At 38.9% G+C, this 25,544-nt stretch overlaps 3 protein-coding genes across 3 annotated transcripts in view; 1 reads left to right on the forward strand and 2 right to left on the reverse strand.

Moving 5' to 3' along the window:
* LOC136876342 (dopaminechrome tautomerase) overlaps positions 1-2,182 on the reverse strand; it is a 38,930-nt gene extending 36,748 nt beyond the window's left edge. Inside the window, exon 1 of the mRNA XM_067150197.2 lies at positions 2,066-2,182. The gene's annotated coding sequence lies outside the window, so the exon portion shown is untranslated. The remainder of the gene's footprint in view (positions 1-2,065) is intronic.
* Positions 1-25,544, forward strand: part of Hasp (Hig-anchoring scaffold protein) — a 1,448,565-nt gene that overhangs the window by 1,028,972 nt on the left and 394,049 nt on the right. The gene's annotated exons all lie outside the window — the stretch shown is intronic.
* Positions 20,101-25,544, reverse strand: part of LOC136875390 (uncharacterized) — a 127,357-nt gene continuing 121,913 nt past the window's right edge. The window contains exons 9-10 of the mRNA XM_067148942.2: positions 22,698-22,969; positions 20,101-20,785 (exon numbers count right to left, since the gene is read on the reverse strand). Of these exons, the coding sequence (XP_067005043.2) occupies positions 20,188-20,785; positions 22,698-22,969 (870 nt within the window). The 3' untranslated portion in view covers positions 20,101-20,187. The remainder of the gene's footprint in view (positions 20,786-22,697; positions 22,970-25,544) is intronic.

Below are 25,544 nucleotides of genomic sequence, written 5' to 3' on the forward strand. Positions count from 1 at the left end.
CCTAATAGATTCTAGAAATGAAATAAAAAATCAAAACACTTTAATAAATACTATATAGGCTTACATACTAACAACCTAATATGTCTTTTATATAATAAATCCACAGCCTGTTTCCAGTCATTCGACTGGGCCAGGTATTGTATGAATGAATGAATGAAGCCCTCATCTAGCGGCGAGCAGAGGAATTGTCCCGGCTGCCGAAGCCTGTCGCACTCGTCTGTGGCAATGATTGATGACGCATAGATGAAATGAAGCAGTATTGGAGAGTGTTGGTAGAGTGAAGGATGACAGGGAAAACCGGACTACCCGGAGAAAAATCTGCCCCCCTCCACTTTGTCCAGCACAAATCTCACATGGAGTGACCGGGCTTATGTTTTTCTTATAGTTATAATCAAACGTTGTTCCGTAGACCCTATTACATACTCTTAAAATCCATCTAACTAATCCTCTAAGTAATTCATACAACAACCACTCAGTCAGCTGTCAGCAGGTAGGCGAATTTAAATATTGATAACGAGCTACTGTATCTGACTTGAGTTGACAGGGAATTCCTTGATCTGGCGCCGGTCACCACAAATGATCTGTTACCTAATGATGGGATAATCGAATACAAAATAATCGCTTATTCGATTATTCGTTTTTCTTTTGTAATTCAATACAACATCTTAATAAAAATGTTGTTCAAACCAGAAAATAATACTCAAATAATTGTTCCTTTAAAAAATTTAACTTAAATAATTAAGTTTAAATCAGTCGGTAAGTCATGTCGTCGCACTTACAATTATTTCGTCACGCTTTCAGTTCTTTCATTTGAGTTTATAAATGTTTTTTTTTTTTTTTTTTTTTTTTAATTTCATCTCATGTTTGAAATATGATAACACTGTAATGTAAATTTTACTCACCTTTGTTGTTTAAAGGGGCCTAACATCTAGGTCATCGGCCCTTACTCACATTTAATCGAGATTTTATTCTCCTTAAGTACTATCTATTGGGTATCTCCTTTGTAATGTATCATTGTTACCGGTTTTGTCCCTTTCTCTTTTTTCCCGCCCTCCTATTTCTACTTTCTGCATTTTTAGCAGCATAGTATTTTTAAGTTATCTATGATGGTGACGACCGGCAGACGCACGTTATAAAATTCATGTTTCATTCCACTGCGGTAACATTTTGCCGCGATATTAGTTCACACGCATTCTAATTTTGATGATTAATTCGATTAGTTAGGGGAAACATTGAAAATTCAAAATAGTTGGACAGCATATAACCCGAGAGAAATTCTAGGGCACCTCATATTAGCTCTTTAGAAGTATCTTCTGTTGATGGTTACTGGGAAAGACCAAAATGTATTTTGTAACCACTTACAAATTTCAGACATTTTGTTTCCAAACTTATCATTTAGAATTTTCTTAAAGAAAATATGTTCTAAATTACATTTATATCCTTTCAATTACACTTGGAGTACTACTATATGGCAGAATTGTGAACAGGTATTTCGAGATCGGAAAGAATGTCACAACTCGTAGCGTCACTAATGTGTGCAGAAAAGGCGCTAATATCCAAAACATAAGACATATAATAACATGTATATATGCGTCCAGAAATCTATACGGTACGCTAAGTTTAAGTGCAAAAAAAATTAACAGTACCCTTATTAAATAAATTTAGAAATTGTTGCCTGGAACATTTTGGAAATGGAACAAACTATTCATAAAAAGCACCATATTTTCGGAAATTGGCCTATTAGCTCTATTTAGACAAAAATAAGATTTTTTTAACTAGAGCCATATTAGTTAACCGGTAGAATGCCGTATACAACTGGACTAAAATTACATATATATATTTTGGAACATGTGCACCATAACCCCCTGGTTGAAAATCCAAATTCATACAGGGAGACTCCAGCGACCTGAAGAATATATAGCATAAGTCGATGAAGATGTAATATTAAGTTTAATTCTTGGCACACTGCCTTACCTTTACGGTTAATTAAATTTCTGATGCCACAGTTCCTTTCTAGTGTCAACATTCGAACCTAAAATCAGGAATTAAGAGAAACGGTTCTTACCTGATAGGTAATGGGATCTACTACGTTGCTGAACTGCTGAGGATGGAAGACGTTCTTTGTTATATACTATTGACAACCTGTCGTGATCTGGTGGGTGTTCCGAAACAGCTGTCCTCGTTGTAGGCGGGGCTATATGATTCTACGGAGCGAGCTGAATAAGTAATACGGGTCGTGTGAGGTGTAAGTTTCAATTCAGGAGGTTATGGGTTCGAACCACATCGTAGTCAGGCTTGGTTTCTTTTGGTCTTGCATTTTACACCAAGCAAATATGGTGATTTTATCCCACCCTAGTGGCATCAAAATCTACATGTGTAACCCTTACCCACCTGAAATATTTTGTTGTTTTCCTTTAAAAATGCATTTTGGGAAGCGGATACAATATCTAACAAATGTGTAGTGGAAGGGTACCAGCACAGTCGTGCAGGTTACATGTTTTTCAGCAAGTTTTCCCACCATTGACACAAGAGGACGCTTACAGTAAAATATTTCAGTACGGTGGTATTTGAAGGTGCTCAAATACGTCATCCTCGTGTCGGCAGATTTATTGGTGCGCAAAAGAACTCCTGGTGGACAAAATTTCGGCACCTTGGCGTCTCCGAAAACTGTAAAAGTAGTTAGTGGGACATAAAGCAAGGAACACTATTATTAAAATATTTCAAAACGGCTCGTAACTAATTCTATTTTGGGAGGGAATATTAAATGAAAATGAAAATCCATAGCCTGTTTCCAGTCATTCGTCCGGGTCAGAAATTGAATGAATGAATGAATGAAGCCCCCTCTAGCGGCGAGGATAGGAATTGTGCCGGCTGCCGAAGCCAGTCGCACTCCTCTAGGGCTATGATTAATGACTGATAGATGAAAGGAAATGATATTGGAGAATGTTGGTGGAATGAAAGATGACGGGGAAAACTGGAGTACCCGGAGAAAATCCTGTCCCGCATGTCCTTTGTCCAGCATAAATCTGACAAGGGGCGACCGGGATTTGAACCACGGAACCTAGCGGTGAGAGGCCGGCGCGCTGCTGCCTGAACTATGGAAGCTCACCGGGAGGAAATACCAAATAATGGCGACAAATTATACTGTGGACAATTTTCAACTAAGTTGTAGCAATTTATATGAAAAATATTTATTCAAATGTTCCAGTTATTCCTTTTTTTTTTCTAGCGGGTCATTTCTCAACATAACAGGTGTATGGAACATTTTAAAACAGTTGTTCTCCCGACGTCTTCAACATAAAACTCATCATAGGTAGGGCCCCATCCTCATTTATTTGATCAGGATAGTATATGTCTTCGGCCACTTCCGCGATAAAAGGGCATTCACTATTTTAAAAATGTGGGCAATCAAACGCATTTACGTTGACAATCAGAACGCATAAAAAAAAATGAAAGCTGTTGGTTTCAGAGGAGTCTTAGGGAATATAATTTTTCACCTTTGTGGTTTACATTAATCATTTACTGAGAGGTATAAAATGGCTGGTAGTGGATAGTAAGCAGTTTAGCCTATGCAGATGACTTGGCTTTAACGGTATACTGAGCCGAAAGTTCGCAAATCTAATAATTTGAAGCTTGAAAAGAAATTGAGTAGGCCTATCATATGAAAAATTTTCAAAAAATAACGCGATGTCAGTTGTGGGGATAACATAAAGGATTGTATGTTAAGTAGGGAATATTAAACAGGAGCAAGTACCTATGGTGTATGTTCTTCCTTGATGACAAAGTTTAAAGGTGCGTTAAATGTAATATAGTGAGCTCGCAGTTGTAAGAAATAAGCCATCTCTTGCACGAACGTATCCGTTACCTCGCTTTGTCTTCAGTCCGACTTTATTATGCAGGAGAGAAACCTGGGTGTACTCAGGATATCTCATTCATAAGCTGGACGTAAAGGACAGGAAAGCAGTGGGAATGATTGCTGATAGAGGCAGATAGGAACATTGCAGGAGAACACTCGCAATGAGTTAAAAGCTAAGATAGGAATGATGAAGCTGCGAATGTGAACCGGGCTCGGTGGTGAGGTCTTGTAAGGCGAACGAGAAGGATAAGATATTTAGTAGAATAATGGACTTGGCCATGGAAGGTAAGAGAAGAAGAACGAGACAAAGATAACAATGGTTAAATATTTAAAGATGTATAACTGAAGACGGCACAGACTTAGTAACAGAGGACAGAAGAGTCGCTTGCGTCATTCACAGAAACTTCCAAACTGCATTATCATTATTATTATTATTATTATTATTATTATTATTATTATTAATGCAGTAGAACCCCGTTTATCCGAAATAAAGGGGGTGGAGCCACTTCGGTTGATGCGTTTTATCGGATGACACATGGTAAATATTTTCGGAAGTTAAATGTCGAAATAAAAATGCATTTACTCCGTTAAGCAAAGGTACATATTGTATATTAAAACTAAAAAGTATACATTATGTCACTTCTGAATTTTCTTGGTGCAGCGCTGTCGTGCAGCAGTGTAGCGCCACCGTTTAATCAACAATACATCAGCTGGTGTAGATTCATTGCTTTGTTCAACAAAGCGAAAAGCGACCTGAAATAATGAAACTTTTTTTGTTACTACTGAACTGAATACTGTATACTGTACTGTAATTAAAGCGTGTGGTACTGTATTTTAATAAAAATTCGAAACCAATCTTACCTCCAATGCATTAATCCATCATCTAATGTTAACTCGATTCTCAGAACTGCTATTGTCAAGGTCGGTGTCATCTGCATAACCTTCAAGACGAATAATACAGTAATAATAATTGCTGCTTGTTCAAGAAAAAGTGTATCATGGAACGAACTAGAGGGTAAGAAACTGTTTCGTTTTATGCTACACGTGAATTCTGGCATAAGTCATAACATAAAAATAGGGTTCGCCTAGTAGCTCTCAGCACATCGAGCAAGAGAATTACTAATATCGACGGCTAAGAACGAGAGGGTAAAAACAAAATATTAAATTTTGCCAGAGTATTTCGGTTAAACCGGGTTTCAGTGAAACGAAGTTCGGTTAAGCGGGGTTCTACTGTATTATTATTATTATTATTATTATTATTATTATTATTATTATTATTATTATTATTATTATTATTAGACTCATTGGCTGAATGGTCAGCGTTGAGGCCTTCGGTTCACGGGGTCCAGGGTTCGATTCCCGGCTGGATCGGGGATTTTAATCGTGTCAGATTATTTTTCCGGCTCGGGGAATGGGTATTTGTGTTTGTCCCAACACTTTCCTCTTCATATTCAGACAACACACACACTACCAACCAACACAGAAACACGTATTAGTGATTGCAACTCGCCATGTGAGGTTGTCATCAGGAAGGGCATCCGGCTGTAAAACAAGGCCAATTCCCCATGTGCTACACAGTTCGCACTCGCGATCCCACAGATCTAGGAAAAGTTGTAGTAGTAATAGTAGAACACTATTATTATTATTATTATTATTATTATTATTATTATTATTATTATTATTATTATTATTATTTGCTAGTTGCTTTACGTCGCACCGACACAGATAGGTCTTATGGCGACGATGGGACAAGAAAGGCCTAGGAATGGGAAGGAAGCAGCCGTGGCCTTAATTAAGGTACAGCCCCAGCATTTGCCTGGAGTGAAAATGGGAAACCACGGAAAACCATCTTCAGGGCTGCCGACAGTGGGGTTCGAACCCACTATCTCCCGGATGCAAGCTCACAACCGCGCGCCCCTAACCGCACGGCCAACTTGCCCGGTATTATTATTATTATTATTATTATTATTATTATTATTATTATTATTATTATTTTATCCGTCGGCCACTTTAGTACCACAAATGTAACTTTGATCTTTTGAAGTCGTCAGCAAAAATGCGTCCGTAAACACCCCATTGTGAACATATTTTATAGATAATCTACTTACTCTGTAGAATAATGCGGGGGAAGGATAACAGAAAAACACTTTTAAAAATTGCCAACGTCGGTTTTTTGCGGTTTCCCTGTGCTATTTGAAGATCCAACCAACTTCTGGGCTGATGATCTAACAGTAAGACAGACAGACAGACAGACAGACAGACAGACAGACAGACAGGCAGGCAGACAGACAGACAGACAGACAGACAGACCCGCAGAAAAATACGACTTACGTATGGTAATCATACAATAAATTCATTCGGTCTGTTAGGGACCTTAAAATGTTACACTTGCGTGTTCCTCCAAAAATGTTTGGCATCATTCTCGACCCAGCCTAAACTTTGTTCGCACCTGAGCTAACAAAGAGCAGTATTATGTTATATACATCTGTTGAAAAGAGAATGACGATTTTGTAAACGTGCAAGTGTGTGGAGAGCAAGTCACGTCAAGACTACAGCACCTACCAAAAGTATAAGACCACTATTTAAAATGACGGAAGGTGTATTTTCATAATAGTGTATAGACCTATCATTATTTCATTACAACTTGTCTACACAGGTATATTCAGAGGGCACCAGCTGAAGTCAGAGGTAAGCTTGGAACAACAGGAGGAATTAAGATCCAAGGAGATAAAGTAGATATGTTACGATTCGCTGACGGTATCGCATACAGAACAGGCTATTTTGAGAGCATCACATCACATTACCACAGGCTTCAGGAGTACCTCTGGCTCAACCTCAAAGATATTAGCAACCTACGGTCGTGCAAGTAAACTTGCGCCTTGCAATACGTACCCATGGCCAGTAGGCAGTAATGTTCGGTCTTTGAATGTTAAAAGCTTAGCATAAAATTTGCGAAAACTCGTAGATATATATATATATATATATATCCCATTATGGCAAACCACATCACATACGAGTGTTAAGGTATTAGCTCCAGTTAAGAATTGTCGGTATATCTAAAACACTTAACGTAAGTTGCATTCGGAAGATAGTGGGTTCGAACCCCAGTATCGGAAGCCCTGAAGATGGCTCTCCGTGTTTTCCCATTTCCACACCAGGAAAATGCTGGGGCTGTACTTTAATTAAGGCCACGGCCGCTTCCTTCCCATTCCTAGGCCTTTCCTATCCCATCGTCGCCATAATACCTATCTGTGTCGGTGCGACGTAAAGCCACTTGTAAAAGAAAAGAAAAAATCAACCTAATATTGGTAGACACGTCACGTGCGGAACACTCTGTTGGTGTAGTAAATGGCATTGTTACCAACTTTCCGAATTGTCAGTTGTATTGAAAAGACTTTTCTTTGATGCAAAAATGGACCTGGTGTATGAGTACCTGGCGTAGAAGACTGGTTAACATTACTGGAACACACTGTCGTGTAGGATAGTCTTCGATAAATGAGACATCCTAGAACAAATTGTCATAAATTATGTCTCTTTGTTTATAATGTAAGCGGGCAGTTTCCCAGTGCATGCTTAGCGAGCATTGAAACCATTTTATTGGTCTGTAAGTTTATCAGGAGCGTTCCTTCAAAGAAAAACTTGAGTCAAGGACTTCACACAATGATTGGATTTATCCATGGTTTCAGTGTATATTCTACTTCATTTATATTCCTTTCCACTGGAACTACTGAGTAATTGAAGGGTTTGATGTAAAATGGGAGTCACTTCGTTTTGCTCGCTTTTTAGGAAACAAGAAACTGGTTAAGATCTGATGTGAGCAGATGCTCTGGGAATTGTGATACTGCCATGATCCGATGAGATCCGATCCCGTACAGACTGGATTTCAAATACAGTTTGTTCAGGTTTACCGCAACAGATGTCTCGCAAATGTATGTTGGCTGATCCATGGTACCTCAAGCTACAAATACCAACGACCTATATTATACAGCATATCCTGGCGGATGACTTCCCATCTTTGAAGAAAGTTGAAAGCTTCTACGCCATGTTTTCTGTTGGCAGAAAGGAAGGGGGCGAGGCAACGTACCGAGTGGGTAGCCAAAGCAACTTCTGTTAAGTTGTCAAATCATTGCAGCATCCTGTTAATTTAATTGTATTATATTTATGGAGAGGAAATAATGAAGAAACCAGATTTTTGGATATTATTATTTAAACAACTAACTACTGTTTGACACACATTTACAATATTTATAATAGCGTAGGCTATTCTTACTGCCATATACTACAGCACTGTAACAAGGAATATTAAGGCACATGCAGGTTACAGAAGTAGAGTGGCGTAGTGATTTATTGTCACAATACATTTACAGTATGTGGCTCAGTACCATAAACAGGTGATTCGTCAAAATACATAATAACTATCAGTGACAGCATAACGACAACAGACAATAGAGTAATGTACATCTACCGTATGCCTTTGCTGGCAGGACCTAGTGTTTACAGTGCACTATGACTTCTGGTATAGACTAGGGCAATTTTGTTACTTTCATAGATCTGTCTCTGTCTTATCCTTGGCTTTGACAATATGAAAGTGACTGAGGTATGAGCGATGCTAGTAATGCCAATCCTTATGCAGCCAGTCCCTGCTATGAATGGTGTGAAAATGTTGCTCATAGGGTCGGTTGGTGCATGCCTTTCAATGGGCTTGGCAGACTGATATGTAATAGCAATTCTGGCTCGGTGAGGAAAGCAACGGGAAACTACCTCACTCCTGATTTCCCTAGTACGCCTCTTCAATGATTCCTAGGCCATCTATGACAGCTGATGGCAGAGCTGTTGAGGATCCCACCAGCGGAATCGCTGACGGACTGAACATACATACATCTACCGTACCATACTTAAAATATTCTTGGTCAGAATACTATGAAATATGTACAAGAATGTTTTATTCTTAAATAACTACTGATTGTTAATACCGAGGGGGGTGGCTGTGCGTGCGGGAGACGCGTGGGTTCGAACCACACCATCGGCTGTCTTGAATATAGGTTGCTCTGGTTTCCCATTTTCTCTTCCTGGCAAATACCTGGAGAGTTCCTATTCATAGATCACAGCCAATTCAGATCCCTTCCACCTATTTACCCAATTTCATTCGCCATCATTCATTTCATACTTATTAACTCCTCAAATGAGGTTGGTGACGAAATGATTGATAATGGATGAAACTGGGTAAGGAAATAGAAATAGAAATATACTTATTTAAGTTAAGGTGGAAGGAATCGGCTGTGGTCTATGAATTGGAACTGTCCCGGCATTTGCTTGGGAGTGAATGTGGGAAACCACAGAGAAACATTCTCAAGACAGCCGACGGTAGGGTTCGAATACACGCATCTCCCAAATGCAGAGCTTGGCTCCGTAACCATAGCGCATTAACACGAGCGATCACTCTGCTCGCTACTAAAATGATATTTAAATGTATCAAAACATAGTATTATTATTACTTGATTATTGTTTCAAACAGTGTCTGAGATTTCTCCTCATCTGTACGCGAGAACAGTTTGCTGCGTTTAGTTCGATACAGCTTTCTCAGTAACTCCTTTGTACTCTTCACCAAGAAGGACATTCCAGGAATAAGGGGGATGTTCAATAAATTTCCAATTTCTTTGAAATCATTTAAGAAAAAGCTAGGAAAACAACAGATAGGGAATCTGCCACCTGGGCGACTGCCCTAAATGCAGAACAGTAGTGACTGATTGATTGATTCACACATTTGATATTCCTTACACACATTTTCACAACATCGGAATTTTAAATCCTTTTCGTCCACTTCCAGGAGTCATTATTGACACATTCCTATGAAGATTTACTTCCCGTGTCGTCAATGGAGTTCCATTCTCTTCTTGAAATCCCAAAGGTTTACTCCCCTCTTGTTCCAAATACAAGAATTAGATAAGTTGCAGTTGGATATGCTACCATCAATTTTCAGTGGTTTTTACTCCTTTCTTGCACTGAGGATGGCACAAAGTTTTACCTATGTAAACATTGTGTGTGTTTTAGTTACCTTCATGCTGCACCAGGTTGCACAGTAAAGTAAATTCTGTACCAAGTCCTAAACATTATGTTTGTGTATTTTTGTGAACCATTAGCCGACCGGACAGCTGAATCTGAGGGGCACAGCCATATATGTAGTTGAAGCTCCTCAAGGAAAATTAATTTCACTACGTAGAACTGATGAACTATAATGGACACACTCACCAACTCTCGTGACAATTAGCAATTAGCATTGTTGCTCTGACATAGATAAAAATGAAACTAACTTATATGAGGAAGGTCTACTCGAGGAGCAAGGTCATGGATACAATTTATTTTAGAAAGAGAAAGACGACAACGAACCCGTACCCACGGAGTTAGACTTGCAAATTAATTCGTTGATGAACCTGACGAACTGCCTTCCAGAATAAATGAAATACTCATGATTCTTACCCTCAAACTTACGAACAATCAGCGAGTTACTGTAATGTCAATGCTCCAATTTTAACATTAGACGAAGACCAGAAAGGGGATTTCTACTGCTATCTTGCTGGAGTCTTAACAAATTACCTCACTCTGACACAATTATCCATTTAGACGCCTTCGTGCCCAGATTGGTAGATACTCCGTCTGCACTCTGAGCAGGAACCAAGCCAAAGAGGGCATAAACATAACTGTAATTAAATCATCTTAGTTGCTAGACGTTCAGAGCACATTATCATTAAAAATTCTCTTCCTTGGTAAAATAAAAAGTTCAAAACGTCATGGCAACACTGTAGGCCAAAGCAGTCATCCATTTAATTTTATAATAGTGCATGTCTGGAATCAGTGGGATGTACGAATCACAAGAGCCATGACAAGTGTTGTTGATAGCTGGATTAACCACTGATATATGCGATCTGTAATGGCTCTGCACATTGGAGAAACTTTGTAGTACATCTTGGGGTGTTTCTACAGCAACACGGTGGTGTTCTACTTTAAGTCTTTGTCTTCTCTGCGGCTGAATAGTGTGCCCCAGTTTGAAGAAAACAGCCCTTATGTTAAGTCAGTCACCGTCCAACTTAATAATTATGACCTAATCAGACCGACTCCCACTTGTTGGCTTCTAGTCCTCGGCAATATCATATCACCTCAACCACAGAAAAAACTTGCTCCGCTTCGAGAATACAAGAAGATCTTATGAAACCTGGGCTTGCCGATTCATGATGACATTCCTGGTATCGGTGGGAAACGATCAAAGATAGACGCTCACCAGTTAGTCATGACCAGAGTTCAATGGAGAGCCCTTTTGACGGAAATATACACTGAAGAGAAGAATGATGCTTGGACACCATCCCTCAGCTTTCGTTTTATTTACATAGAAACAACCTCGCACCTAGTTTTGACCCACCGAGGAAAATATGGACTGCTCTTATCATGATTCGGACCAGTCATGGAATCTGTACTGAATCCTTTTGCAAGAGGGCCGAATTTCCGTCTCCTCAGTGAAATTGCAGAGCTCCCATATACATTATTCAGAATATTGTGTTCAAGTTAAAAGCCGGGGAATATCAAGAACACTTGTCCGATTTTCCGTTGCCGACACCTGCAGCCATGAAGAGAATAAGTGCATTAGTTCAGAGGCTTAAAGTCTCTTCTTGCCATGTAACATTTTTGTAAACAGCTTGTACGTATTAACTATTCATACCTATCCCATACCATAAATTAATAATAATATTTAAGTTTCTCGGAAATAAATAAGAAAAGAAGCAGATAATACGTAAACTGAACTCAGAACGCCTTAAAGACGAAGAAACTAAATACAATTTTCAGAATTTTGTGAATGAAATACTAGCATCTGAATGTCTAGATGACATTGAACGTCACTAGTCGGTGTTTAAATTGGCAGTACTCTTGATCTCTGAGATCTTTCAGAGTGTATTTCTTCCGACATAACGGCCTTACTCCAGACATCATGGTATGGTTTATACATTAAGAGATGGAAAACTGCAGTATCCTAAAGATTGATATACAGTTGAACGAGGGTACAGTTGTTGCATGCTGGGGGATTGTAGTCAAGCTGATGATCGTTTCAAGTACACCGGCCGAGTGCTGGCGTGTTACCATTAATTTAGTTGCGCCATATCCACTCACGCATCAGACAGTATCGTGTGCACCTGGAAGGCTGAATTTTGTTCACGTGTTAAGTTATAGCCATGCCTCGAAGTCGGTTAGGAACCCCGTTTTGCAATTACAGTCGTTTAAGAAGGGTCGCTTCATTGGACAACTAGACGTAATGGAGATATCCAGAGATGACTGCATACGTTGGTCATGATGCAACCGTAGAATGGGGATGTTATCAATGATCCTCAGGACCAAACTTGTAGACAAAGTTTTAGATGGCCACGTAATGCATATGTACTAGAGAGGCATGTTCTTAGGGCATAACCGGCAGACCGTACACATCCGTAGCAGATATCTGACTGAATGTGGCACCCGCGGTGTGCACACGTACTACTGGGAACCGTCTGCTTGAAGCAGGACTACAAACGTGTGTGCCTTCGGCTCGACTTCCTCTTCCTCTTCGTGCACCGTCTCCTATATTGAGGGCGAGGATGGCCTGGAGGATGAAATGGTCTTCTGTTGTGTTTAGCGATGAGAAGGTTCTGCCTTCAAGCAAGTGATTGCCGTTTACGTGAGCGTCATCTTCCAGAGTGTATTTATCACGACATACGGGCCCTACTCCTGGCATCATGGTTTGAAGCACAATTAGCTACAATTCCAGGGTGATTGTGAATGATCCATTAAGTAGTGCCTACTAAGTCCAGGACATTATTCGACCCACCTACCACCATTTCTGCAACAGGAAGACGGTGTACTGTTTCAGCATGATAATACTCGTCCACATACTGCTGCTACTGCGCAACGTGCTCTTCGTGGTGTTCGATAACTGCCTTGGCCAGCACGATCTCCTGACCTCTCTCCCATTGAACATGTTTGAGACATGATGGGACGACGTCTCACCCAGTCTGAATGGTGAATAAAGTGATATTCACAGTCACAGCGTCGTGATAATATTTATGTCAGTTTATTTACTTGAATCTATAGTGATCGCCGTCGTCGTCGGCGTCGTGATTGTTAAGAGGAAGTACAACTGTGTAACCATCCTCTACTAGAACCTATTATCGAAAAAAATGTATGCACCCGGAAGATAATCATTATACTCGCCAATAAGTGAATACCTGTGATGATAATGATGATGATGATGATGATGATGATGATGATGATGACGACGACGCGGATTCTGATGAACATAAGAATAACTTTTAGATGAAGAGATGGTGATAGTGATTATTGTTTCAAGGGGAAGTATAACTAGAATATCTCCTCTTAACTTTAATCGGAGTATAAAAGGGTCCGACACTTCAATGAATAAAGTTACCGTGAAAAGAATGAGAAGGACCGTGAAATACGTGAATATGGAAGATGAGTCGAAAAATGCGATTAAGGGAAGGTTTAGGGAATGTGAAAACGAGGATCCAGGCGTAACCAAATGTAAATGATGCCAGACACAGCTAGGAGGCGCATGTTCACAACTCACACTTCTGAACTGGGAACCTTTTTGATGTCCTCTTTCGAAAGGATAGTATTACCGTTGATATGCTTAACCTCTCACCTATAGGGGTGTTTCAGTTCCTAATGGATCGTCTATAATAACTAAAATAGGGTAATCCTACTGTTAAAAAAAATCTGTTTTATACCATACCAATATTAGGAACTATGTTTTGATGTTAAAATTCCCACCAACATTGTTTCTAGAATAAAATCTGACTGACTAGTAAACGCGTGTAGTTGGTAGGCCCTAATGCATCTTAACCTTAAACCTTCAAAATGTAAGTATAGAAGACTTTGGTAATGCATCCTTAGCGATTATCATAAGAACGTGTGATATTTCACTTCCTAGTTTCAGTCGTCTACAAATTATGGACACTTCTTAAGTGCACCTGGACTTCAAATGTGTTTTCACAAGGAAATAATTATCACAAAAATGCACACACTTATTACAAAATACGTTTGGAACCTTTGTGTTAAATAGCATTGACTTATGGTAAACAGTGGACTTTTAGAAGAAAATATTTACAATGTAATTCAATATTTTCAACTAAATGATTTTTTTTTTTTTGTACAGGAAATAGAAAATTCCAACATCTACATTCCTAGGACATTGCATTATTTTACAAATAATATTTAGTGAGATAAATGAACTTTTAGTCCAGTCATATTAAACACTGAGCTGGACATTTGAAAGAATAAGCTGAAAATTAGTGAAAATATTGAGGATCATATCCGAACTAAAATACTATAAGTCCCCGATTCCATATGGGAATAATCCTACATCTTGGATAAACCTGCGCCGCCTTGGATTTTTCGAGTTTTCAGCATAGCGACCGAAGTAAGCTTCTGATTGTGTTCGTTCTTGTGTCATATTAAATAATTTCCGATACTTTATAGTCTACAATATTAACTTCCAAACTGTGGTGCGCGGACCCCTGGGGGGCTGTGACGACATTCCAAGGGGTCCGCAATAATAATGTAAGATTTTAAAGAGCGAAATGTTATTGAACACACACAATTCATAGTTCATTATTCTAAATTTAGGAACATATGTCCTTGCTGTTGTATAACTTACACACAGTATATGTAATTCTTGGCCGATAAATGGTATAAGTTAGCAGTGTCTTCTGAACACCAAAGAGGATAGAGGGGTGAACACCTTGTATCATAACTCCACGTCTCTGATCCACTGTTGTGTCCGTGACGTCCCCTATACTGTACAATTTCTGGAAAGGAAATACTGCGTTTAATGCCTTTCATGACAATGTATCTGTGTGAGTGTAACTTTTCTGCTCTCATACAAATGAAAACGAAGTACAGAAACGGAACTAATGTTGAGGCTGATCTTCGATTCGGGTGACTACGCTTGTAAAACGCTTTGTTCATCCCATTGATCCAACAACTGTACCAAGTGAAGTAAATTTCCAGATCCACACTGTTGAAATTATTAGCCAAGTGCCATAATGTTTTATAATTTCTATGCATATATAAAGTATCTTTATATAAATGATGTTACATTCAAATTTAAAGTAAAGTGAATAGTAATCCTGAATTATACGAATACAATCATACAAGGTAACATTATACAATTCTGTTCTTTCTTCACTGAATTCTGTATTATTTTCTGTGGCTAAGGGGTCCTCAGACACAAAAAGTTTGGAAATTGTGCTCTAGAACAAAAAAGTATTTAACATGACCCAAAGTTTTATTTGATAATTAAAAAAATCATATTTATTGTAACAAATATTGAGAACAATCGTTTTGGCCTAAAATGATTGCAATATTTTAAACCAGAAACAAATCAAATTAAATTTACCAATACTATTATCATAGTATACAGTAAAAGCGGGTGCAACATAAATTATATGCAAGCAGCAACAAACAATACAGTGTTTTGGCAAAGAGTGAGCAGTGTCATTAGCTATTTAAAGGCCCGCCTTGTCAATAAAATTACTAATTACTAATACAACAATTACGTAAATATATCAAGTACATGTTTCGAGAATCCATTAACATTCTCCTCTTCAGCTTGCAGATTAAAATCACATGCATGTAATAGACCTTACTTTAAAAATATGCCCTAACGTAAAACTGGTTAAAAACAATAAAATAAAACATATTAAAAGTTCAAACATGAATATCATTCATGTTATGTCCAGTCTTGTCCTGTAAGAATCGTGTGAGAGTTAATTTATGGTATTAGTATTAAGTTGATTAACAATTATAAAATAGTGTTGTGTTGTGGCATCTGTGTGACCTTGTTTCTAACCAGTTTTATGTTAGGGCATACATTTTTAAATAAGGTCTATTACATGCATGTGACTTTAATCTGTAAGCTGAAGAGAAGAATATTAATGGATCATCGAATCATATACTTTTATATGTATTAGTAAATATGTATTAGTAAATATACTAGACTTTGAATTGAATTGACAAGGCGGACCTTGAAATAACTAATAACAGTGATTTAAGTCAATACTGACCATTGGTGGCCATTATGGTTCAGATTATAGAAAGAGTGGTTTATTTTGCGTCACTGGAACTTCGGCGTGGTAAAACGACGCGCTGTTCACTTCTTTGCCGAGAAAAAATGACGGTATTGGATCGCCTGAGAGAGAATATAACCCACATTTGCACTGATTTCATTAACACAAGTAAGAAAACAAAAGGATAATAAAAGAGCTTTTATTATATTTCGAAGTTGTTTTTTGCCGTTTCTCAGGGAATATATCTTTTACCCAAAGGTTCGACGTCGTCATCGCAGTTTAAGTCTGCCAAGCCCTTGCAATTTGCACATCCATGCAACTTGTGTAACTAAGACCACTTCTCCAGTATTCGCATTTTTTTTTTTAAAGTCAGATTTACAGATGTAGGAAATGTATGTGTGGAGTACCCGCTACGGTGCTGGTTCTTCTTCTGTCGGGATGGATTTTAGCTGACCTTTGTGCTAGGGTGACCAGATTACAAGTATGAAAGTACAGGTCACATTGACTGCCGTTAATTACTAGGTCCTATTTAAGATTAGATTTTTCTTATCACGAGCCGCAGACCTTACAGGTAGTACCATTTATTTGTAGAAAACAAGTACTTATTATTATTATTATTATTATTATTATTATTATTATTATTATTATTATTATTATTATTATTATTATTATTATTATTATTATTATTATTATTATTATTATTTGCTATATGCTTTACGTCGCACTGACACAGATAGGTCTTATGGCGACGATGGGACAGGAAAGGCCTAGGAATTGGAAGGAAGCGGCCGTGGCCTTAATCAAGGTACAGCCCCGGCATTTGCCTGGTGTGAAAATGGGAAACCACGGAAAACCATCTTCAGGGCTGCCGACAGTGGGGCTCGAACCCACTATCTCCCGATTACTGGATACTGGCCGCACTTAAGCGACTGCAGCTATCGAGCTCGGTATTATTATTATTATTATTATTATTATTATTATTATTATTATTATTATTATTATTATTATTATTATTATTATTATTATTATTATTATTATTGTCCTTGTTTCGTTGTGTCCATTCATAGAGGTGTTGGAACTTGTTCATTGGCTTGGTAACTTTCGCCTTCCTATTCTTCCAAAATCTCTTCATAAACTCACTGTGTTGTCTCCTCCGTTCTTCTGACCACTTTGTACCAGTCCTGCTGCTAGTTTTCACCACAAATGTGTGTTTATATACTGAGGTCCTGAAGACTGCGATATTTCATGTCTTCCCCGATATTCAATTCATTCAGGTCTCCTCTTGTTTCCTCCATCCAATTTATTAACCTTTCTAGATGGGGGGGGGGGGGATATTGCATTGAGTAACAGTTTGTCAGTCTGTTATTATCCATCCTAAAAATGCGTCCAAAAAATTCAAATGTCTCCTCTGTACAGTATTGATGAAACTATCTGTGTCACTATAGAGGTCTACAGTTCGCCTTTTGATCAAAATTCCATTTTCTTGTATGGGGCCGAAATTTTCTCTTAATTTTACGTTCATGTTTTTCAATACCTGCAATTTTAGAATGACGTCCTAAAGTTAAGGTTTCTTCCGGTAGAATAACTGTTTTGTATTTTTTCTATTTAGCATTACGTGACATTACTCGTTCATTGTAGTGATCCCATGTCGGTCGAAATGCCCTCTGAAGTTCTGAGGCCTTTTCTGCATTGGCCACACTGTCTAATCCCGAAGGAAGAATTATTTCTCCAAGGTATTTAAAAAAGATACCTGTGAAATCGCCCAATATGCCGTTTCAATTTTATCTCTCTTGCACTTTTGATGGAAATTCTGCATGTACAGTACTTGGTTCTCTCGATGCCGGCCCCGTGGTGTAGGGGTAGCGTGCCTGCCTCTTACCCGGAGGCCCCGGGTTCGATTCCCGGCCAGGTCAGGGATTTTTACCTGGACCTGAGGGATGGTTTGAGGTCCACTCAGCCTACGTGATTAGAATTGAGAAGCTATCTGACGGTGAGATAGCGGCCCCGGTCAAGAAAGCCAAGAATAACGGCCGAGAGGATTCGTCGTGCTGACCACACGACACCTCGTAATCTGCAGGCCTTCAGGCTGATCAGCGGTCGCTTGGTAGGCCAAGGCCCTTCAAGGGCTGTAGTGCCATGGGGTTAGGTTTTTTTTTTGGTTCTCTCGATGATATCTGAAGGCCTGCATATGATGCTAATCTGTGTTATGTCTCGATAGGATACCTAGTTTCCTACTTGTCCTTAGTGATGATAGCTAGGTTACCTGCGAAAGCCAAGCATTTTATTTTGATTTTGTTTATTATTAAAAATATATAGAAGCGACCCAATTCCAGTACATAAAGTATTGCAAAAAAGAAACATTTCCCTTTGCGAAAAGCTAATGATCATGAATATGTCTTTCTGAAATTCACTATTGATAACGAACAATTTATTTGTATAATTCACAGAAAAACTTTGGCGCCCAAGGATAATGGTAAAAACGATTATGACGTCACATCCGTCACACATTTTATCGCGTTATACACATTTTTGGATGACTCCTAGCCATAAGACGTGTTCATGTCAAAACAATGTTCACGATGCAGGATTAGTTGTCATTTTCGCATTTTATGCACCGAGTCTCACTGGTTTGTTCCATTTAGGGCCAAGCAAACTGTAATTACTTAATACCATGAGAAATATACATCAGAGCTTTGTGGTAAATATTAAATACGTTGTTTTAAAATATACGGGACAATGGGACACTTTAGAAAAATAAGGGACAATCCCGTAAAATAAGGGACGCCTGGTCACCCTACTTTATGCACCATCCATCCCCATTCTTTTCCCGGCAAACTAGTTGACAAGAAAGGCTGGAGACTTCTGTCTTAAATAACATACGTAAGTTGTACTCTGCTTCTTCTATGAATAATAAACCTTTTAAAAAACAATTTATATCACTTGCCTTGCTGTCACACCTGGATGTTTTACAGATGTTAATGATACCCCGAAATTCGACATGTTGATAAATATTGACTGTATAGCATTTCAATGTGCAATGAAACATATCTAGGCCCATCCGATAACAGTAAAATAGCTTCGGGAGATCATCGTGCAGATGATGGAATTCTCCAATTGACTTCCTCTTAGCTAGTATTGGGTTTAACAAAACCAGTGTTTTATTTTACGAGTTTACATACGAGGCCTCGTCTGGTAGGGTATCTCTAAAAATTAAAGTAAATCCCAATCATCATTTAAAGTGTCTCAATAACATCTAACGCCTTGTATACCTAGGTAGACGCCGTTGCAGAACTGTGCGGGGTACAGACTCCAAAGACGGTCTCGCGAAATCTCCTACAGTGGAAGACGACCCCAGTAGGCTAGTGAAAGGAAAATAAAAATCTACAGCCTGTGTCCTGAATGAAGCCCCATCTAGCGGCGAGGATAGGAACTATGCCGGCTGCCGAAGCCTATCACACTCTCCTGAGGCAATGATTAATGACTGACAGATGAAATGATATTGGAGAGTGTTGCTGGAATGAAAGGTGACAGAGAAGACCGAAGTACGCGGAGAGAAACCTGTCCCGCCTCCTCTTCGTCCAGCACAAATGACCGGGATGTGAACCATCGAACCCAGCGATGATAGGCCGGCGTGGTGCCGCCTGAGTCATGGAGGCACATCCCAGTAATGAACAGACGTGCGAATCAAAATCGGTTGTAGTCCCGGCATCTCGTACTCGCGCGTAGTCTCTTCCAGTAGACGAGCAGCTTACGGCTTAGTTTTCGCGAAGAATGTGTTCAGCAGTTTCATCTGCTTCATGAAATCTAACTCAAGAGAGATTTACAGTAATTCCTATCTTTTGTAATATTCCACAATGACCACTGAACAGATCAGTTGTTTATTTGAGACCTCCTGTTCATATGAGGTAGTTTCTTGCCCCTATTTGCATTTGGCTCTTTCATAACAGGTTTTATATTATTGCTTCGTTCCGCTGAATTTCAGAAGCTTCTATGACTCTTCATCAACCATTCTTTAACCTTGACTGGCTCATAGGAATCTGTTAGTCACAAAATTCAGATGCATGCTTATCTTAGAAATGGGAAAACTGGTCAGGTGAACAGGAAGTTTTGGAATTCGGACACTTGTAACGATCAGACAAATGGAGTAATTATGCTATGATTTTATTATAACGACGGGAAGAAGTTACATAGCATCAACAATCGCTCTGATACAAATACAGTGTTCAGTTAAAACCACCACCACCAACCTGACGACTCGCATCCACCTCTTCTTGCCAGAGCCTCCGTTGAACCTCTCAGAATGTGGAAGTTGTATTCACTTCTGTTTAAAGTTCCAGTAGCAATCTTCTGAAATCGGCTGGAGATAGCCCATAATTCCTCTCCATTAGGACCACGGATCACTTTCATTCCACTAATGAACTGAAGGAAAGAGTCACTCTTCACAACCTGCCGCTGACTGAAGGGCGTGTTCCAGTTCCAACAATCGACAGCATTCTCCGTTAAGTTACTAGAGAAGAGGATCCCTCTACTGTCCATGGCTTCTGCAGCCGACTGGGCTCTACGAGTACCGAAGCAATTACGAACCTGGTTATCTATTGAAATGGGTCCACCAGACTGACTCCTCGCATTCTTCAGAACCGATGTACGCACTGAAGACTCACAGTTGCTAGCCAGGCTGTGGAAGAACAACGTGCGGCCACCAGAACTCATGGGGCTGAGTGTCAAAGCAAACAGCCCATCCTGTAACTGGAACTGGGAGCCGGCGATATCAAAATTTTCATAATTAGTGTTGGGGTAGAAGGCGCTGCTGTTCACCACCCAAGACCTGCAATAGACATGTACCACGTCGTTAGAATATAGAAATTCGATAATCATTAAGGAACGTGGGAAATGAATTTATAAAATACATTCTCTGCATCATCGTCCATGTACGCTTTGCAATAGAAAAGAGTAGAAGAGAATACTCCCATTCCCTAGTTCTGGATCACTTATAACTGGGGTCAGAGATCATTCCTTTATTGCAATCCATTTTTATATCTGTATTAAGTTATCCTTCTTACAGTTATTTGACTAATAACACCTACATTAAATATTAACCTATTAATGTTTATATTCATTCCACAAATTATCTTCCCTTATTTATTTCCTTTTTCACTTTATTTTTGTCCTACATGTAGCGTTGCTTGCATGTTCTTTAGTTGTACAGAGTGTACTAAAAATTCCGGCCAGTTACCATACACAAGTAACACAATATTTTAGTCGAGGTCTTCTGCCAAAGTATCCCTAAAAGTGGCTCCACACAATATCATAACTCACAGTTATGTTGCGATATCTTCGGTGTCTATAGCTTATGGAATTATTTCTCAAGATCCATCTAAATCCGGAAGTCAAATTTCTGCGCGAATAAATATTTCATTCATTTCTATGATCGCTCCAAGGAAAAGAGAATAAAACAGAGTTGAGCAATAGCAGAAGTGAAATCTCGCTAACTGTTAGTGATAGCCCGCTCATTCGAAATATCGTTTGCTCTTCTCCGGAAGTATCTAATTTCTTACCCTATAAACTTACTAAGCAAGCATTTCGATCGTGATTATGATGATGATGATGATGATGCCTAATATTTAGCTCCTAATGCTAATCTAAAATTTACCCACCGGCTAACGTGAACATATACTCTATATGGGAATAAGATAATCTGTTGATCTGAATTGCAATGCCTTATTCCTTCATAGAAGGGTTAAGCATATTATTAAAATGTGATAGAAATCCGTAAGACATTAACTTAAAATTGAATTAAAATACTCTCATAAATATTATAAAATATTAAAAGATAAAATCCAATTTAAAGCGTAAAGCTAGAAGATTGTGAACATAGCTGACAGACTTATCTTAAAAAAGAGTTATCAAAAAATACTGCAAAAGAAAGAATTGTTAGTCACTGGTCTGAATTTGTCTTATTGAATTCCAAGTTATTCATGTTATAATCTTTCCTACTTTTAAAACCTCCATGCAAGCTTATATTTCTACTAATGTCATTCCATGACATCTCTCCATTTTTATTATTATTAGCGTGTGGTAACGTACACAAAACAATACAAAGATTAAATATACAGCACAAAATATTATATACACTACAAGATATACACATAACATTGAAAACCATCATGCAAGCAAAAGGGTTCAAAGAGTTAGATCTATGTTCTCTAGCCATTGTATGGCATCAGAAGAAGCCACCACAAAGTCCTGGCTGGATCCAGCGAATGCCCTTCCAATGCATTCAGTGACAATATGGTTGATAGTCTGCTTAACTGCACCACAGTCACAGGCTGGAGATGATCTCATACCCCATTTAAACAACATTGATCCACATCTCCCGTGGTTAGTACGTACTCTATTGAAGGCTACCCATGTCTTGCGGGGCAAATCAAAGCCAGCTGGAAGATTCTTATAATTGAACAGTGTCCGCATTGAATCGGAGCTACGCTGTTCCACTCTTGTTGCCAATCAGTTTTTGGATTGAAATCCCCTCTAACAAGTTCCTGTGCCAGACTATCACTTATGATCTGCTGGCTAATGGTACACGAAACGAACGACCTCTCCACTGACAGCTCCGAACATACCGCGTACTCGAGCTGCTCGACCCTTTACCTTCAAGTATCCCCAAACGTAATGTTTCAACATTTTTGTAACACCTGGAGTTCAAACACAAGTAGAGTAAAACTAAGTAAAACTCTTACCTATCGCTCTCCATGTGATAGACAATCAACTTATATGCGCCAACATCAGCCACATAAGCGTAGGTGTCGCTGCATAGCTCACTTGCTTCAACTTCGATAGTTATAGGTAATGAGTCCTGTTGCAGAACATTTTGTGGAAAGATATATCTCTTGATGAGAACATCTCTGTTGAGATCAAACACCAACAGTCTAGCTGGACATGCCTGGATGTATGAGCCAAACACATCCACGACACCGGAATCGAGAGCCCACAGTCTGTTGCAATGATCAATCTGCAACAAAGATATTTACAAACTTTGTGTTACCGTAATCATATACAGAGTGAGTCGCTCCTCAACGACAAAAAGGCAAGGAGGTTATTCGGAAGGTTACAAGAAAGCCAAAAAGTACAGTTTCAAGGTGCATAGAATTGGAAGTACGTATCACGGGAGAGATGCGCGGTAGCAAAGGGAAGCTGGGATGTACGCGCGGCCCACACGCTGAACCAAGTAGGACCTCTCAAACGCCCAAAATCTCACGCGTGCAAACCGAGGCGCAGAGGTTCTGCGTACTGTGCATCGGTCCTACTCGGCCCGATTCGGATCAACGGTTTTTCTCGGGGCGAATCGGCTAAGCTCGTTCAACTCGTCTCGGATGGTGGAGCACCTTGCACCTTGCGCCGCGTAATGCACCGGTGCATGCACCCTGAGAGGCCCTGAATTAGAGGTAGAATAAGAATCACTGTCAACGCAGAAGATAGAAGCTAATAATACACGACAGTAGCACCATATCTGTGGTGTAAAATAAAGCGTGCGTTCATTTTCTGTGATACGTAAAAAGCAGTAATAATTTCTGGTTTGGTACGCCGTCGTAGGTTGGAAAAATAATAGCAGGCATGCAAAGGAACGAAATATATAGTTTAAATCATTCCCTGAAGACTCAGATCTTAATAAACCGTGGGTCCATGTTTATAAAAGACGTGGTTCGTTTTCAACAAATAATGCAAGGATTTATTCCGAACATTTCAGAGATGAAGATTATATGATAATTTAAAGTCAGAGTTACTTCAGTTTATCCCCAGAAGAAAGCTGAAATCAAACGCTATTCCTTATTTGAAGTATCCTAGAGGCCAAGTTTTAGTGAATACAAGACCGATAAAAATCACTAAAAAAGAAAAAAGCAAAGAAACTGCATTAATTCCTCTGATGCTATAGATCAGTGTGTTTGATGATATTGAAAATGGAAACCTACAACCTGTTTTCTAGTCATTGACCGAGTCAGGGATGGAATGAATGAAGCAGATATAGGCTGTTAGTATGATGCGGTCGCCACTCCCAAAGTGATTTATTAATGACTGATGGATGCTATGAAGTGAGAATGGAGAGTGTTGCTGGAATGAAAGATGACTGGGAAAACCGGAGTACCCGGAAAAAACCTGTCCCGCCTCCGCTTTGTCCAGCACAAATCACACACGGAGTGACTGGGATTTGAACCACGGTATACAGCAGTGAGAGTCCGACGCACTGCCGTTTGAGCCACGGAGGCTCCTTTGATAATATTATTATTTAATATTTATTTAAAAATTATATTTAAAATATATCAGCTTATTTATGTGTAACACTCCCCAGTTTATTTTTTATGAAAGTACGTTAAAATGTGTTGTAAATGAAACCAGTGCTAACAGTGTTAATATACTGGGTTATCAATTCGTGTATCTAATGTTAACGTAGAATTTGTTCCTCTTAGCAATGGGTCGAGATTTTCATCTGAAGGATCGCGTGACATCAGGAAGGGCATCTGATCTTATAGCCCCGGCCAAAACCGAAATGAAGTCAGGTTCTAGACATGATATAGAGAAAGTTCTCGGCGAAACGTAAAGAATTTCACCTTATTTTCTCGACACGGCATTAGCCCAAAAGCCTATATCTATATATATAAAATAAGAGTTTTGTCTGTACATAGCTCAGAATTTGAAAATAATGGTATTTCTGTATCGGTCATGTCCATAGTAACAAGAAAATGCACTTTTTACTTTTCCGTAATGTCTGTCTGTCTGTCTGTCTGTCTGTCTGTCTGTCTGTCTGTCTGTCTGTCTGTATGTATGTATGTACACGCATCACGAGAAAACGCTTGAAGAGAATTTAATGAAAATCGGTATGTGAAGTCGGGGGATGAGCCTCTATCATCTAGGCTATAAATCATTTTGCTCACGCTGAGTGAAATGGTAGTTTAGGGGAAGGCCTAAAATTGAATTCTCAACTATTTATGTTATTAGTGGTCTAATGAAAATTGGTATGTGAAGTCGGGGGATGAGCCTCTACAATCTAGGCTATAAATCATTTTACTCACGCTGAGTGAAATGGTAGTTTAGGAGAAGGCCTAAAATTGAATTCTCAACTATTTATTTTATTAGTGGTCGTATTTTAAAGAAAATGGGTATGCAAAGTTGGGGAATACGTTGCTACAATCTAGGCTATCAATAATTGTATTCACGCTGAGAAAAATGGTAGTTTAGGGGAAAGCTTAAAATTTAATTCTCAAATATTGTTGATATTAGTAGTCCTATCTTGATGAAAATCGGTATGCAAAGTCAGGAAATAAGTCGCTATAGTCTAGGCTGTAAATTATTTTATTCACGCTGAGTGAAATGGTAGTTTAGGGGAAGGCCTAAAATGTAATTCTGAAATATTTCTTATTAGAGGTGTAATCGATGAATGCTACATAACTAAGGTTATATAGTATCAAATTTCCTATTATTCATGTCTTATACATTGTTACCGTACTGACTATGATCACAAAGATATTCATGAATTTGGATTTTTGTTACTAAGTCCATATCAGCGCCGAGTAACGAGAAAATGGGTAAAC

The sequence above is a fragment of the Anabrus simplex genome, chromosome 6, assembly GCF_040414725.1.
Source record: "Anabrus simplex isolate iqAnaSimp1 chromosome 6, ASM4041472v1, whole genome shotgun sequence".
In the NCBI taxonomy this organism is placed as follows: domain Eukaryota; kingdom Metazoa; phylum Arthropoda; class Insecta; order Orthoptera; family Tettigoniidae; genus Anabrus; species Anabrus simplex.